The sequence below is a fragment of the Equus asinus genome, chromosome 2 (assembly GCF_041296235.1).
Source record: "Equus asinus isolate D_3611 breed Donkey chromosome 2, EquAss-T2T_v2, whole genome shotgun sequence".
Taxonomy (NCBI): domain Eukaryota; kingdom Metazoa; phylum Chordata; class Mammalia; order Perissodactyla; family Equidae; genus Equus; species Equus asinus.
This window is the reverse complement of record NC_091791.1, coordinates 44183898-44197499: the sequence shown is the minus strand read 5'-3', so window position 1 is coordinate 44197499 and position 13602 is coordinate 44183898. Positions and strand designations below refer to the sequence as shown.

General features: G+C 39.8%; 1 protein-coding gene and 1 long non-coding RNA gene across 8 annotated transcripts in view; one reads left to right on the top strand and one right to left on the bottom strand.

Moving 5' to 3' along the window:
* The window catches only part of LOC139044594 (uncharacterized), a 222987-nt gene that overhangs the window by 53302 nt on the left and 156083 nt on the right, over positions 1-13602 (bottom strand). The gene's annotated exons all lie outside the window — the stretch shown is intronic.
* Positions 3299-12654, top strand: LOC123279590 (endogenous retrovirus group K member 7 Env polyprotein-like). 7 transcript variants are annotated; one of them, XR_011495120.1, is made up of 4 exons: positions 3487-4206; positions 8144-8331; positions 9252-9329; positions 10583-12654. XR_011495120.1 is itself a non-coding variant. In XM_070487932.1 (3 exons), the coding sequence occupies exons 1-3, from the start codon at positions 4062-4064 to the stop codon at positions 11988-11990; spliced, it is 258 nt and encodes an 85-aa protein (XP_070344033.1). In that variant the 5' UTR covers positions 3494-4061; the 3' UTR covers positions 11991-12654. The 7 variants fall into 7 exon arrangements, 2 of the variants coding, with proteins under 2 accessions (XP_070344033.1, XP_070344027.1); XR_011495119.1 differs by lacking the exon at positions 8144-8331 and having other exon boundaries at positions 3492-4206; XR_011495118.1 differs by lacking the exon at positions 8144-8331 and having other exon boundaries at positions 3492-4206; positions 9182-9329.

The following is a 13602-nucleotide window of genomic DNA, read 5'->3' as shown; positions in this document are numbered from 1 at the left end:
TAAATAACTGTTAGATTTACTCAAGGCACTCCCTTGTTTATAAACTCCATCTACAAGCTACATTTTGCTGAATTCTACTTTTTTTTTTTTAAAGATTTTATTTTTTCCTTATTCTCCCCAAAGCCCTCTGGTACATAGTTGTATATTCTTCGTTGTGGGTCCTTCTAGTTGTGGCATGTGGGACGCTGCCTCAGCGTGGTTTGATGAGCAGTGCCATGTCCGCGCCCAGGATTTGAACCAACGAAACACTGGGCAGCCTGCAGTGGAGCGCGCGAACTTAACCACTCGGCCACGGGGCCAGCCCCACGCTGAATTCTACTTTAAATAAAATAGTTGCTATTCTGAAAGCACTGCATCCAGCTACTTTATCTCAAAATGGCAGACTAACACCACCCCCAAATTGATAATACCCTTCACTTTCTTCCTGCCATTGCTGCTACTATTTTATATTATTCACTGAGATGATTGGTGTTAACATAAAGGAAACTTATTTCTGGTAGCAGTTGTATCTCTAGGATACAACTGCATCAATTCTTTTTAGGTTGCTTCTAATTTCTACACCATTGACATATATTAATATTTCTCTTTCAGAAGAATATGAGACAAATAGCTGTGCAAAATAATTAGATGAAGTGAAAAATATGCTGTTAAATATATAAAGATATGCTTTTAAAATAGAGTTGAACAATACACTAAATCTGAACATGAACCTAGAAGACATTAAAAATCAGAAAACCCATGGTATACTTTGTGCAGTCCTGGGAGTTTGAAAGTGGAATTTTGTCTTGTGATTAACAACTAAGAACATCTTATATGTGTTAACCTGCTCTATCTAAGAAAACAACTGACTCCTTCTTCACATGCTGCCTCCTTTCAGACATCTTATTAGGCTTTAACTGCAGAAATAGTTCATGCCTCCCCTTCACTGATGCCCAGCACTAAGGTTTATTTACTGGCACAAGTTATGCAGAAGTTTGTTGTAACTGCATTGCAGTGCATTTGATGCATTATGAAGATGGCAATCTGGTAGCATACTTACGGGCATTGTGAAAATGGATCATTGTAAACATAGTCATTGCAAACTTCCAGTTGGCGCCTCATAGAAATCTCATTTGGTCTCAATGTTTATCTGAGATAGGCCACCGTGTGAAATGACAGCTCATACCTATTGATGAAGCAGCAAAAGTCCTGTTCACCTAACCAAGGTCAGAGTTGGCAAATAAAATAGAGGCTACATTTCTAAGTACTTTATCAGTATGGTATTAGCAATAATATTAGTAAACATAGTAGTTGTTATTTATTGAATGCACTGTGTGTACCAGGTATTATTTTATTTAATATAGTCAACAGTTTCTGTGAAGTGCGGATTGTTATTACTATGCTAACTGGAATATGAAAAGACAGGAAATTTCTTGAGATCTCACAACCTTTACTGCAACGAGCTTGAATAGACACTAACCCATGTCTGTTCTACTTCAAAACCCATGATTTTAAGTAGTGTGATTTGCAACCTGATTACTGGGATCTTAAGTCTTCTCCACTCCATCCAGAAGCAGTTCTCACTTGATAATGACCTAATCTTCCCAGTGTGGGAATCCCAAGTGTAAGCCCACCTAAGGAAGTCTAGAGAGGTGTATGTTGCTGCTCCCATTTGTCTACTTCTGCAGATGTGATTAAGTTAATGATTTTAAAGTGGAAAATTTGTGTTGAATTATTTGGGTGGGCCCAAGGTAATCATGAGGGGCCTTATACGTGAAAGAGGAAGACAGGAGGGCCAGATTTAGAAAGATATTTGAAGATAATATGCCACTGGCTTTGAAGATGGAGGAAGGAGCAATGAGCCAAGGAACTCAGGATGCCTCTGGAAGCTAGAAAAGCCAAGGAAACAAATCCTTCCCCAGAACCTCCAGTAGGATCACGAATAGAAACTAAAACAATGACTGTCAAACCAAGAGGGTAGTTTCTTAGAAGTAATAATAATAATAATAATAATAATTATAATTATATAATGATAAATCCCAGAAGAGTGGGTATTTTAATTAAATAAAATGTGTTTATAATTGTAAAGTTATGATAAGATGCGTAGTAGAAATTTCCTATGTGCCCTTCGAAATCTCTAAAACTTAGGAAGTGATGAAGATTCACCCCAAAATGTACAATTCCACCTTTGTACTTCCAAGTAAATCAAGGCTTGTGAAAGCTTGACTACATTGCAAATTATATTTTTCAGTACCCACATCATCAGTATTTCTTGATAATCAGCCGTGTGCAGACCACAGTGTCAGTGGCTTGATTTCATTAAAATATATGATGGTATGACCTTTGCATATAGAGGGTGAATTAGGAAGATAACTAAACTACAATAATAGCTATGAGTGGTCACTTTGTTCCAAGGACTCTTCTAAGATTTATAAGAATTAAAAAATATAATTCTTGCAGCAGCTCAATAAAGGTACCTGAGATTTGGAAGGCTAAGTACTGCCCATTTCATATGCTAGTCCTTGGTGGAGCCAGGCCTCGAATCCAGATGGTCTATTCTAATGGCTAAAGCACCTGAGTAACCACTTTTGAAGAGACCTCCTTACTGTGCGGAGATATTTTTCCACAAATCAGAGCAGCAGAAGAGGAAGCCATGGCGATGCCACAAGTAAAAACTGATTATCAAAATCTGAAGACAATAAAAAGGAAATATGTATAATTGGTGAGAAAATAGAAGAAACAATGCCCAGAGATCTTCTGACATGTTTTGTGATGAATAAAGAACATTATGGAAGACTATTTAAAAAAGAAAATCTTGGGATCAGGTAAAATATTTTTTAGATTTATGTAGTCTTAACATGTTTCTAATAGATGGAAAGAATCCAATGAGAGGGAATAATGGATGCCCACTGAGTTTCAGAGGCAGCAAGAATTCAGTCAAAAGCACAGGTGGCATGATTAGGACCAAAAAGGAAAAGCTGCATTTTTTCTCTGAGACAGGAGAAAAAAAGCAAATGGGATACAAGAAAGAAATATTTATATGCAAAGAAGATGATTTCTTGGTCAGCCAGCAGCAGTGGAGGGTTGAGGGCATTCTCTCCAGATAACCTCAATCTGCTCAGTAAATAGGAGTCAAGGTCACAGGCTGAGAGTGAAAAGATCTGAGCTTGATTGGAAGGGACAGGTTTACAGCAGCCAAGCACACAGGCTAGAGGGAGTGAACATAAAATAAATAAGACGATTGCTAAGCAGCAGAGAGGGCAGCAGAGTATTGTTACTCAATCCAACAATGCAGTTTAGGAGGCAAAATGAGAAAAGAGGGAGATGTTGGAACCCAGGATATAGATATCAAGACAGTCGCAGGAGAGAAGCCAGCAAACCAGGGATTGTTGAAAAGGAAGTACTTCTGCAATGTCTGACCACAGGTTTCAGACACGGCAGAGAACTCTGTTTTGGGTATTCTCCTATGTGTTGTTCCTCTATCGTAGCTTTTCTTGTGCTACATTATACTTGCTCCTTGAGTGCTGGGAGCCGTCAGCCTACAAGTTAAGCCTCTGCCTTGTGACACGATCTGGGAGAGAGATGAGGGGACGCACGGCGACCCTCAAGGGAATCTACCAGGCTGCCCCTGCAACAAGTCTCCCTGGTTCTTTTGACTTTCCTGCTTCTGCTTACTCTGTTCTGCACCTGGGGTTATTTCAGGGGAAGTCAGCCCGGCCCTGAGAATGAGAATGATACAATGCAATATTCTAGGGAAAGTTCTGGGGAAAAACATCTTCTAGGGAAAGAACATTTTGACCCGTCCTTTGGTCGGGTGGAGCGACGGGAGTGGAGAGGGAACAAAGAAATCTGTAGCCCCCACAGATCTCTCTGGGAGGACGGTGGTTGCCACGGCCCATTGAGTCAGGAGGCCACTGGGGGTAGCCTCCTTGAAGTAAAGGATTGCAGAAGCTTGACTCCCTAGATACAGTTGCTCTTAGGACTATTGTCTACCTTACAAAAACCCGCTTACGTGAGCCAAAAATACGTACTGGGACTGTCCCATGAAATCACCCTTGCATATCCTGAGCCCTATATAAATCATGCATACACAAAATAAAGTTGGACTTGGACACCAAACTCCTTGTCTCACTGCCTCCTCCTTCGCCGACGCCGTCCATCCCTCAGGAGACCCTGTTCGTCTGGGGCTGGACCCCGGCAAGTGGCGCCCGAACACGGACCTGAAGGGTAAGTTCCCCCATCTTCTCGGGACGGATAGGCTCCTACCTAGGGCTGGAAAGAAGAGCCCCCTTTAGCCCCTCTCTGGAAAGGGAGAGTGAGGAAAGGACAGATAGGTAGTAGGTCAGAACTTAAAAAATTGAGAAGTTTTAGTCCCTCTCCAGAAAGGGAGAGTGAAATAAGGTTAGGAAGAGTAAAAAATATTAAGAATTTTTGAGAAGTTTTGGGCCATACTGAGTCTAAAGAAAGAAGGCTCTGTATAGAAATAATAACATTAATAATAAATAATAAATAATAAAATATTAAATAAATAAATAAATAATAAAAAGAGGCATAAAAGCCTCTTCAGGACAGATTTCTAAATTCCTACATTTCGTACAAGAACAGTGTTCCTGGTTCCCCGAAGAGGAAACTGTTAATTTGGAAACCTGGATGATAGTGGGAACACAACTTTGAAGCTGATTTTCTTTATAAAGAGGTTATATCAACTTTGCCTAAGTATGTTTTAAAATGTCTAACTGGGAATACTTCCTTGTGCAACATTATAAGAGCAAGACCTGTTAAGTCCTGGCCGTGGGTCCTGTCACCACGCAGCAGCTCTGCCTGCCCATGGGTCCTGTCCCCATGCTATTCCATGCTATTCTCTAAATAAAAGAGCACTGCCGCCAAATCTTGAGAGCCCAAGAAATCTTTCTTTCGACTCCTCGGCTCACCGACCCCACATCATTTCTGGTGAACTTGCTTCATCTGTTTGTAAGCTCAAGTTCTGGTAAGTGCCCTATTTTTTCCCTGTGACTTTCTCTTTTCGAGGATGGATCTAAATTCACTGCTCCATCGGGAACCTTCTCGGACAGCTGTATGAATCCATGTTTGCTGCCCATGGCTACTCTATGGGGCAAATTGTGGCATTCAGCCTGAAGAGAATCAGTACCTTAAGCCTGAGGGTGATGGAGAATGAATTAATCCATTCCTTCCTGACTCTATCTCTAATAGACAAATTTTACATGGGCACGGGTTGCCAATCTCCAAGACTCCCGTGAAAGGTTTCTTTTCCTAAGGCTGGAATGGTATCCCTCCCTCTGACACCTGACCATGCTCTGAACTGTGGGAAAAGTCCCAATGGGGACTCCAGTTCAAGGAAAGTACCAAACTCTAACCTTTGGTTGAGTATGGGAACCCCTTCTTGGGAGAATGGCTCCAGGCTGCAATTGGGTAGAATGTCCCCCAGACTGGCAGAAAGTTCCTCACTGTTTTTCTCTATTCTTTTATCCTGGGGACCATTCACCAGGCACTTATGACTGCCAGGAATAATAGGGAAGGTATACAAGAGATGCAATGCAGGGGGACGCCCCTATCACCCCTTGCTATAGGAACATCCCACAGGCAGAACAAGTAGGATGCTTCCCTAGGTTCAGGAGATTTTCAAGGTAATGGACCCTTTTCTTTCCTCTCTCTTAAAGTTACAGTGACCATTTTTGGCTCTTCTGAGCCCTGCAATTGAGAAACAAAGAAATCTTTAAGATATCAAAGGCTCCACCTCTGGGAGCTCCCCCCGCCCCCGTTTCTGGGCCTGATCACCCCGGCAACCAAGTGGGGTGCCCTCTCTTGGTGATTGACTCGTTACCTGATTGATGGCAATGATTTTTAAAACAATATGTGTGAAGGCTCTGTGTCTGTGTGTCTGTGTCTATGTGTCTATATCTGTGTGATATTTTTACCCCCAGGTGATATGGCCAAAACTAAGAGCTATGTTTAATTGGCTTAAAGTAAGCGCTTACATAAATTCTAAATGAAATAGAAATTAACCCAATGTCTTTTAAGTTAAGATGATGTGGATTAATCTTTGGTTAATGAAAGTTTAAGTTTGTTGGTTTGATTAAAATGTTTGCATATGTCCTCCAGAGTTAGCACTGCATATGCAAATATGCAGCCTGAGTTTACTAGTCAAATAAGTTCATGTTGTCTGTTAGAAATTTGTCAGCATAATAGCTTTAAATGATAGCTAAAGTTTGTCTAATGTCTCAAAGTTTTTATGGGTAATCTAAACATCATTATTGGGAACAAATGATTTAGATATAAATGAAATAAGAGTTTATAGATAAACTTTTAGCAATAATTATAGTTTATGGTATGTGTATTTAAAATAAATTCCAAAATCTTTGGTAACTTGAAGTTTTGAAGCTTTGCTAGGTTAATTTAAATGAATGATAAAATTCATTGAGTATCTAGATCATTTCCAAATAAGATATTAGACACTAATTATTAAATGTAAGTTTATCTACTTTTGGCTTCTTATTGCAAAGAGGCTAAAAGCGTTTGGGTCTATTGGAAAGTATGCCTTGTGTTTCATTGTAAAGTGGCATGTTTCTAGAAGTTATGAAAAGTGTTTATAATGTTCATATAAAAAAACAGTTCATAATTGCTTAGTTTACAGTTTTTACTACAGTCTGTAAGGGTTAAAAGTTCTAATTAATATATGTAATTAAAGTGACTAGAAGTTAATAGGGAAAATGTTCTGAATTCAAGGAAAGTAAAATGTATGTTTTCAGTAAAGAGGGTATAAAGAATGGAAATATTTTGTTTGTTGGGTTAAGAAAGATAAATTTGTCTTAATATACTAGAAAGTAAGAAAGAAATCATGGGACAAATTCTGAATGTAAAAGAAAGTTATAGAAATTTTGAAAAGAGTTTTGTACCTGGTCAAGTTGGTTAAGATTGAAATGAATCTAATTAGGTAAATGGGTTTCAATATGAAAAAGTAAACTGGTACAAAAATTAGAATTTGATTTTCTGTCTCAAAAGGATAATTATCTTGAACTTTTGGCCTGCTCTAAGTCTAACTAAAAGACGAAATCTGTTTTGCTAAAATGATTTCCCATCTTCAGAAAGAGATCTCTTAAAATTTTGACTCTTAGCTATTTACCCTTGACTATTTGTTGTCATTTTGAGTATCTACTTGAGCATTGTTTCACAGTGAGTGTTGTTTCCTATTTGAATAAGTGTTTTAAAACCTTCTGATATTTTTGACAAGCTTCTCCCTCAAAAATATTCAAATCCTGAATAAAGGGTTTCTTTTGACCTGGATGAAGGAGGAGGATTTCTCTGGGGATTTTCAGAGGGCCCCTGGGACTTCACAGAGAAATTTGCTCTCTCTTCCTATAAGGTGGAATATTCTAAACTAATTAGGCTCATTTGGTCTGTTAAATTACATTGGAAGCATTGTCAGATAAAGTGATGATAATCTTTCTTAAGTTGTATTATGTGGGTAAATGTTATTGATATAAGTGGTTTGAAAATTATATAACATTCCTAAAATTCTGATCTGCCCTGGTTATCAGTCATAATTCTAATTATTAGTTTAAGGTGTTGTATATCACAGAAATAATAAGTTTCTCTGTCAATTGTCATTTTTAAGTCTTTTGTTATTTACAGTTAGTTGTTTTACTCTGCTTTTTGCTTTTGCAAATATGTCTCATCTTCAGAGGGATTCATGGAAAGGACTCTGACACTTACTCTGGAACACAGTTTTCTGATAAACTTTCAGATCATAGAACTGAACTCTGGGTAAGAAATTACAGAAATCCAACGGAGAAACTGATGACCCCATAAAACTGCTAACAGAAGATTAAGATCAAGAACTGATTATACAGGAGTGAATGAACTGAGGATGATAATTTTTGTGACTTTTATTTGAAATATTGCTGATTTTTTGATGTTTTGCTTTGTTTTTTCAGATTCAAGAAAATTTTTTTCTCTTTTTTCTTGTGCTAACTATGACTTATTAGCAATTTAGTGAAATTATACCTTTGTGAGCAAAACTGAAACATTTATCTTTTTCTCCCTACCTGATCCCTCGAGAATTTGGAAACTCTTTGTGAGTATGTTTATTTCATGGCAATATAGTTATTTGCATAAGTTCAATAAGAATCTGTTCTCCTTATAACAGGACACAATTGGAAACATTGGTTATCTTGCCAAAGCTTTGACTGGAATGTCATATTTGAGAGAAACATACAGACTCGGATATGACAATACCACTTTTGAGGACTAAGGTTGACTTTGTGGAAATAAGCCACTTGGAAATATGGGCCTGGTACCTTGCTTTACAGAGAGAGATTCCAGCAATCTTACCTGGTAAGTAAGGAAGCTTGCTTATCTGGCAGATGTAAGGAACCTCGGAATATTTTGGGGGACCTCAAGAAGAGAGAAATCCACCCAAATCTGTAGGTGCTGCAGGCAAAATCTGATGGCAAGTCCTTGGCTTAGCTTTCCTGGCCTCGAGAGGTCTTTAAAGTTCAATCTGAGATTCCTCATAAAGAATTCCAGCAAAGCAGATTTAAGAGCCTATTTGATCAACTGCAATTCTTGCTGCACTTATGTAAATAATTGGGCCAAGTTTCTTGAAACTAAACTTATTTTGCAAACGAATTAGTCTTAGTCTGGCTACCTTTGGTAAAAATGAGGGTGATTTTAGAGAGAAGAACTATGTTTCAGTGAAAAACTAAAATACACATTTGTGGATATTAGATCCTAGTTCTGTTAATTGTCTTTGAGGCCTTTTCTACCTGTGAACTGAACTGGATACTGAGTTCTTCCACTGAAATATCTGGTTAGAAACCTACAAACTAATGTTTTCCATTTTTTTCCTCATTTTCATTTGGAATCGTTGAGAATTGAACCTGCTCTTTTTCCTGAAGCCTTGCTAACTAAAGCTGGACAACTTGATAGAAACTTAACAGAGATTCCTGCCTGTTGCTGTGTATCCTGTAAGCCACTCAGAAAGATATCTGAATGCCCAATGACATCATCAGAGACATTTCAAGCTGCTAAAGATGCTTCACTCTGACATCTAGAAGTCTTCTTGACTGGCTGCCTCCTGGACTCAGGAACTAGTTTATAATTTGATCCAATCACTAACCTTGTTTTTCTTCTATTTCCATAGAAATACTTATTAAATACCTGATTGCTTGCTTCCAAAATATAGGCCTAACTTTGGGAGCCCACCTGCATCATTGCCTTCTAAAATGACTTTAACTGGACTGATCTGTTAACAGCACTAAGAAACGTGTTCAGTGAGAAGAATCAATCTACCACTCAGCTTCTGGACTGTGAAACTTCTTAAAGTTTCAAAGGTGGGACTGTGGGGACCTGAAATTGGCCACCCCAAGATATGTCTCTTTGGTATCAGGATTATTTGAGGCTGATTGCTTTTGATAAACTGGGACAGGGAAGGAGGAATGGAACTTGCCCTTTGTTAGGACACGTTTACATTTGTAAGGTAAATCTCTATCTGTAAAAGGTGCCTCCCTCTCTGTACCAGGAAGAAGAAAGGAGATGACCTTCTCTCTAGAAACTCTTAATCAATACCAAAGGCAAGGACTTAAATCTGCATTTTATTGTGCTAGTTTGGTAACCTCCTGTAACTGACTTCCCTCCCCCTCCCAACGTTGGCATTTTTTAAGGATTAAGCATCTTTCCCTAGGCTAGGAACTGATTGCTGCACTCACCTGTGACTGCCCAGCTCCAGACAATCAACTTGCCTCCTGCTACGCCCTCTGAGACAGCAGACCACTACCTGCTGTGTCCATCAAGCACTGTACCGACAGGGCAGTCTTGTGACTACTGTGGGAGGGACATTTCAATCACATGTGAAACACCCTGTTTGGGGGTATATAACCACTATGTGCACCCCACTTCTTTGGTGCCCTTTCTTCCTTCGGGAAGAAAGGCCCCAGGCCATGGTTCCTCATAAAGCTTTGTTTAATTTTCTCTTGCTATTCTGTCTCATGTGAATTTAATTCGTTCTCCGGCCAGACGAACCCCCATTTGGGAAGAGGAAATGTCTTCCTCCCCTACACTCTCAAAGGATGATTATCTTGAACTTTTGGCCTGCTCTAAGTCTACCTAAAAAACAAATCTGTTTTGTTAAAATAATAACTGAGGTCACTCTTAAGATTTTTTTTTTGACTGTTTCTATTTTCAATGGATATTTGAATAGATACCTGAGCATTATTTCACAGTGAGTGTTGTTTGAACAAGTGTTTTAAAACCTGTTGATATTTTTGACAAACTTCTCCCTCAAAAATATTCAAATCCTAAATAAAGGCTTTCTTTTGACCTGAATGAAGGAGAAGGATTTCTCTGGGGATTTTCAGAGGGCCCCTGGGACTTCACAGAGAAATTTACTCTCTCTTCCTATAAGGTGGAAAATTCTAAACTAATTAGACTTATTTAGTCTATTAAGTTCACGTATGATGAGACATTGGAATGATAATAAACAAAAAATTTTACCACAGGTCAAATGGAAGGACTTGCTTATAGGACAGTGGAAAGTCCTGATATTCTCTTAACCAGCGGTCGAGGATATGCTTGCATATTTCCACAGGACGCTTCATCTCCTTGGTGGATTCCTGATCGTCTGATTCAGCATGTACCGCAAGCAGCCTCTGCCCCCACCTCCAGAAAAGTGGATGAGCCCCAGCTTCCAAGTCAAGATGGATGATAAATCTCCCCCGGTAGCCCAGATGAGACGACTTTCACTCCGCGAGAAACCTTTTAAACGTTTGGCTCCCCGTCCGCACTCGCCTCTGCCCTCTTATTCTTTCTACTGACTCTGGCAAATTCAACCACACTTGTTGCAGGCCATAGCTGCTTTACAGAATGTTGTATTGATTAGACCAACAGGATCACAGTTGTATAAGGTTAAGGCCTGTGTCCCAGCCCCTTATATTTTCTTGGCCTCTCCTATACACAGTTTTGCTATGTCTATCTCTTTTAATAATTCTTGTTATGATATCTCCTGTCCAGATTGTATTTTAACTAATTGTTTGAGCCCTGATATAGAGGTACAAGCTGTAATCATATTACAACAACCCCCCTACCTTATGCTACCTGTTCATTTATCTGAACCTTGGAATGATGATGTTGGATTGCTTACTTTAAAACAGGCTACTGATCTCTTACAGCACTCCCGCCAGTTTATCACTGCTTTAATATTAGGAACCTGGACTCTCAAATTTATAATATAACCTGTAAGAACTGTATTTTGACTAGTTATTTATCTCCTGCTGTAAAAATACAAAATGTTATGATTCTACAACAATCACCTTATATAATTGTACCTGTCTCTTTAAAAGAAAAATAGTTTGATGATACAGGCCTTAAAACAATTGAGGGAGCCACTCAGTTCCTCTCTAGATCAAAAAGATTTGTTGTTCCCCTAATTTTGGGCATATCAGCCTTAATCACTCTCCCTACTTCCTTGACTGTATCAGCCATAGCACTCACCAAACAGATACACACAGCTTCCTGTGTTGATGATCTCTCTAAAAACATTACTCTCGCCTTAGCCGCACAAGAAGCTGTAGATCGAAAGTTAGAAGCTAAAGTTAATGCTTCAGAAGAAGCTGTACTTCAAATAGGACAAGAACTTACGAATCTAAAGGTTTGCTTAACTCTTCTTTGTCATGTAAATTATAGATGGATCTGTATTACCCCTCTACAGGTCAATGCATCTCAGACCTCTTGGGATAAAATGAAAAATCATATTCCGGGAATTTGGAATCACTCTGACTTAACTTTAGACCTAAGTTCACTCCATGATCAAATTCAAGCCATTAATGGAGCTGAAAAAGATTTTGCCTCCTCCTCTTCTGCTTCTGATTTTTTCACTTCCCTTTCTAGTTTCATAACTCATCACACACTTAGTACTTCTCATTTCTTTATCTCTATGGGGATTATTTTAGGATTTCTTCTGATTGTTCTTCTTTTTCCAGTCATCATCAGACTGCTAAGGCGAGCCGTTGAAAGGGTCTCTGCTGAAGTGCAACTTGCCTCTCTAAAAAACAAAAAAGGGGGAGATGCTGGGAGCCGTCAGCCTACAAGTTAAGCCTCTGCCTTGTGACACGATCCGGGAGAGAGATGAGGGGACGCACGGCGACCCTCAAGGGAATCTACCAGGCTGCCCCTGCAACAAGTCTCCCTGGTACTTTTGACTTTCCTGCTTCTGCTTACTCTGTTCTGCACCTGGGGTTATTTCAGGGGAAGTCAGCCCGGCCCTGAGAATGAGAATGATACAACGCAATATCCTAGGGAAAGTTCTGGGGAAAAACATCTTCTAGGGAAAGAACATTTTGACCCTTCCTTTGGTCGGGTGGAGCGATGGGAGTGGATAGGGAACAAAGAAATCTGTAGCCCCCACAGATCTCTCTGGGAGGACGGTGGTTGCCACGACCCATTGAGTCAGGAGGCGGCTGGGGGTAGCCTCCTTGAAGTAAAGGATTGCAGAAGCTTGACTCCCTAGATACGGTTGCTCTTAGGACCATTGTCTACCTTACAAAAACCTGCTTACGCGAGCCAAAAATATGTACTGGGACTGTCCCATGAAATCACCCTTGCATATCCTGAGCCCTATATAAATCATGCATACACAAAATAAAGTTGGACTTGGACACCAAACTCCTTGTCTCACTGCCTCCTCCTTCGCCGACGCCGTCCATCCCTCAGGAGACCCTGTTCGGCTGGGGCTGGACCCCGGCACTTGAGTATCTTCCTCCACTCATCTGTAGCTCTCTGAGAGCAGAAACTGTGGTTCTATCACTCCTCATTGCACTCCCCAGCATATAGCACAGTATTTGATATATCATAAGTGATAAGTCAATAGTTATTATTTTGCTGAATATTTGCATGAACAAGGAAATGCAGGGAGAAAGGAAAGGGATTGTAATAATAAAGGTGATGAGAGTCAGGCACGACCCTCAGGGTGGCTGGAACAGAGCAATTTTTAAAATCTACCTGCCAGGAATGCCATAGCCAATAAACTTTCCAGTTTTGTGAGATGTACCCAGTCAGCTACATGCCCTGAACTAGTTAGGCTAAGCCTAGATCCTTTTAGGACAGGAACACATAAAAACCCAAAGTCAAAGGGGTAAAACCTAATGTCAAGGTTCTTTCTCTTATCTTCTCTCCCTACTTGATTCTGCTCCTCTTCCTCAGCCTGGGAGGACGTTCTGACAAGTGACCTTGTAGGTTGTCTGGCATTTGTGCTGATCTAATTCTTGTGGCATTCTCTCTTTCTGGCTTTTGACCTGATGATGGCCCTGACCATCATGTCATGACTCTGGCCTGCTTAATTTTCTCCAACTTGTACCCCTGCAATAATCACTTTTGCTTGGAGAGACCTAAATATAGACCAATCACCTGACCTGTGAGCCATTACTCTGTAGTGGCTATTAGTTTCCAGGTCTACCTTTTCCAGCTCACTGCCAAATTCATTATGTTTCATGCATTCGCTACTAATCAATAAATAACCACCACAAGAATGAACAAATCTGAACTCAATTCAATGCATCATAAGAAGAATCCACCCTACTAGGCTGTGGATGGCTTCAAGGGGGAACAAATCAA

Excerpts from the sequence above, each read along its gene's own strand:
- LOC123279590 (XM_070487926.1), top strand. The coding sequence starts at position 4,062 with ATGCATACACAAAATAAAGTTGGACTTGGACACCAAACTCCTTGTCTC. Across the intron at positions 4,207-11,546 it reads CCCGAACACGGACCTGAAGG|CCGCACAAGAAGCTGTAGAT; the intron begins GTAAGTTCCCCC and ends CTCTCGCCTTAG.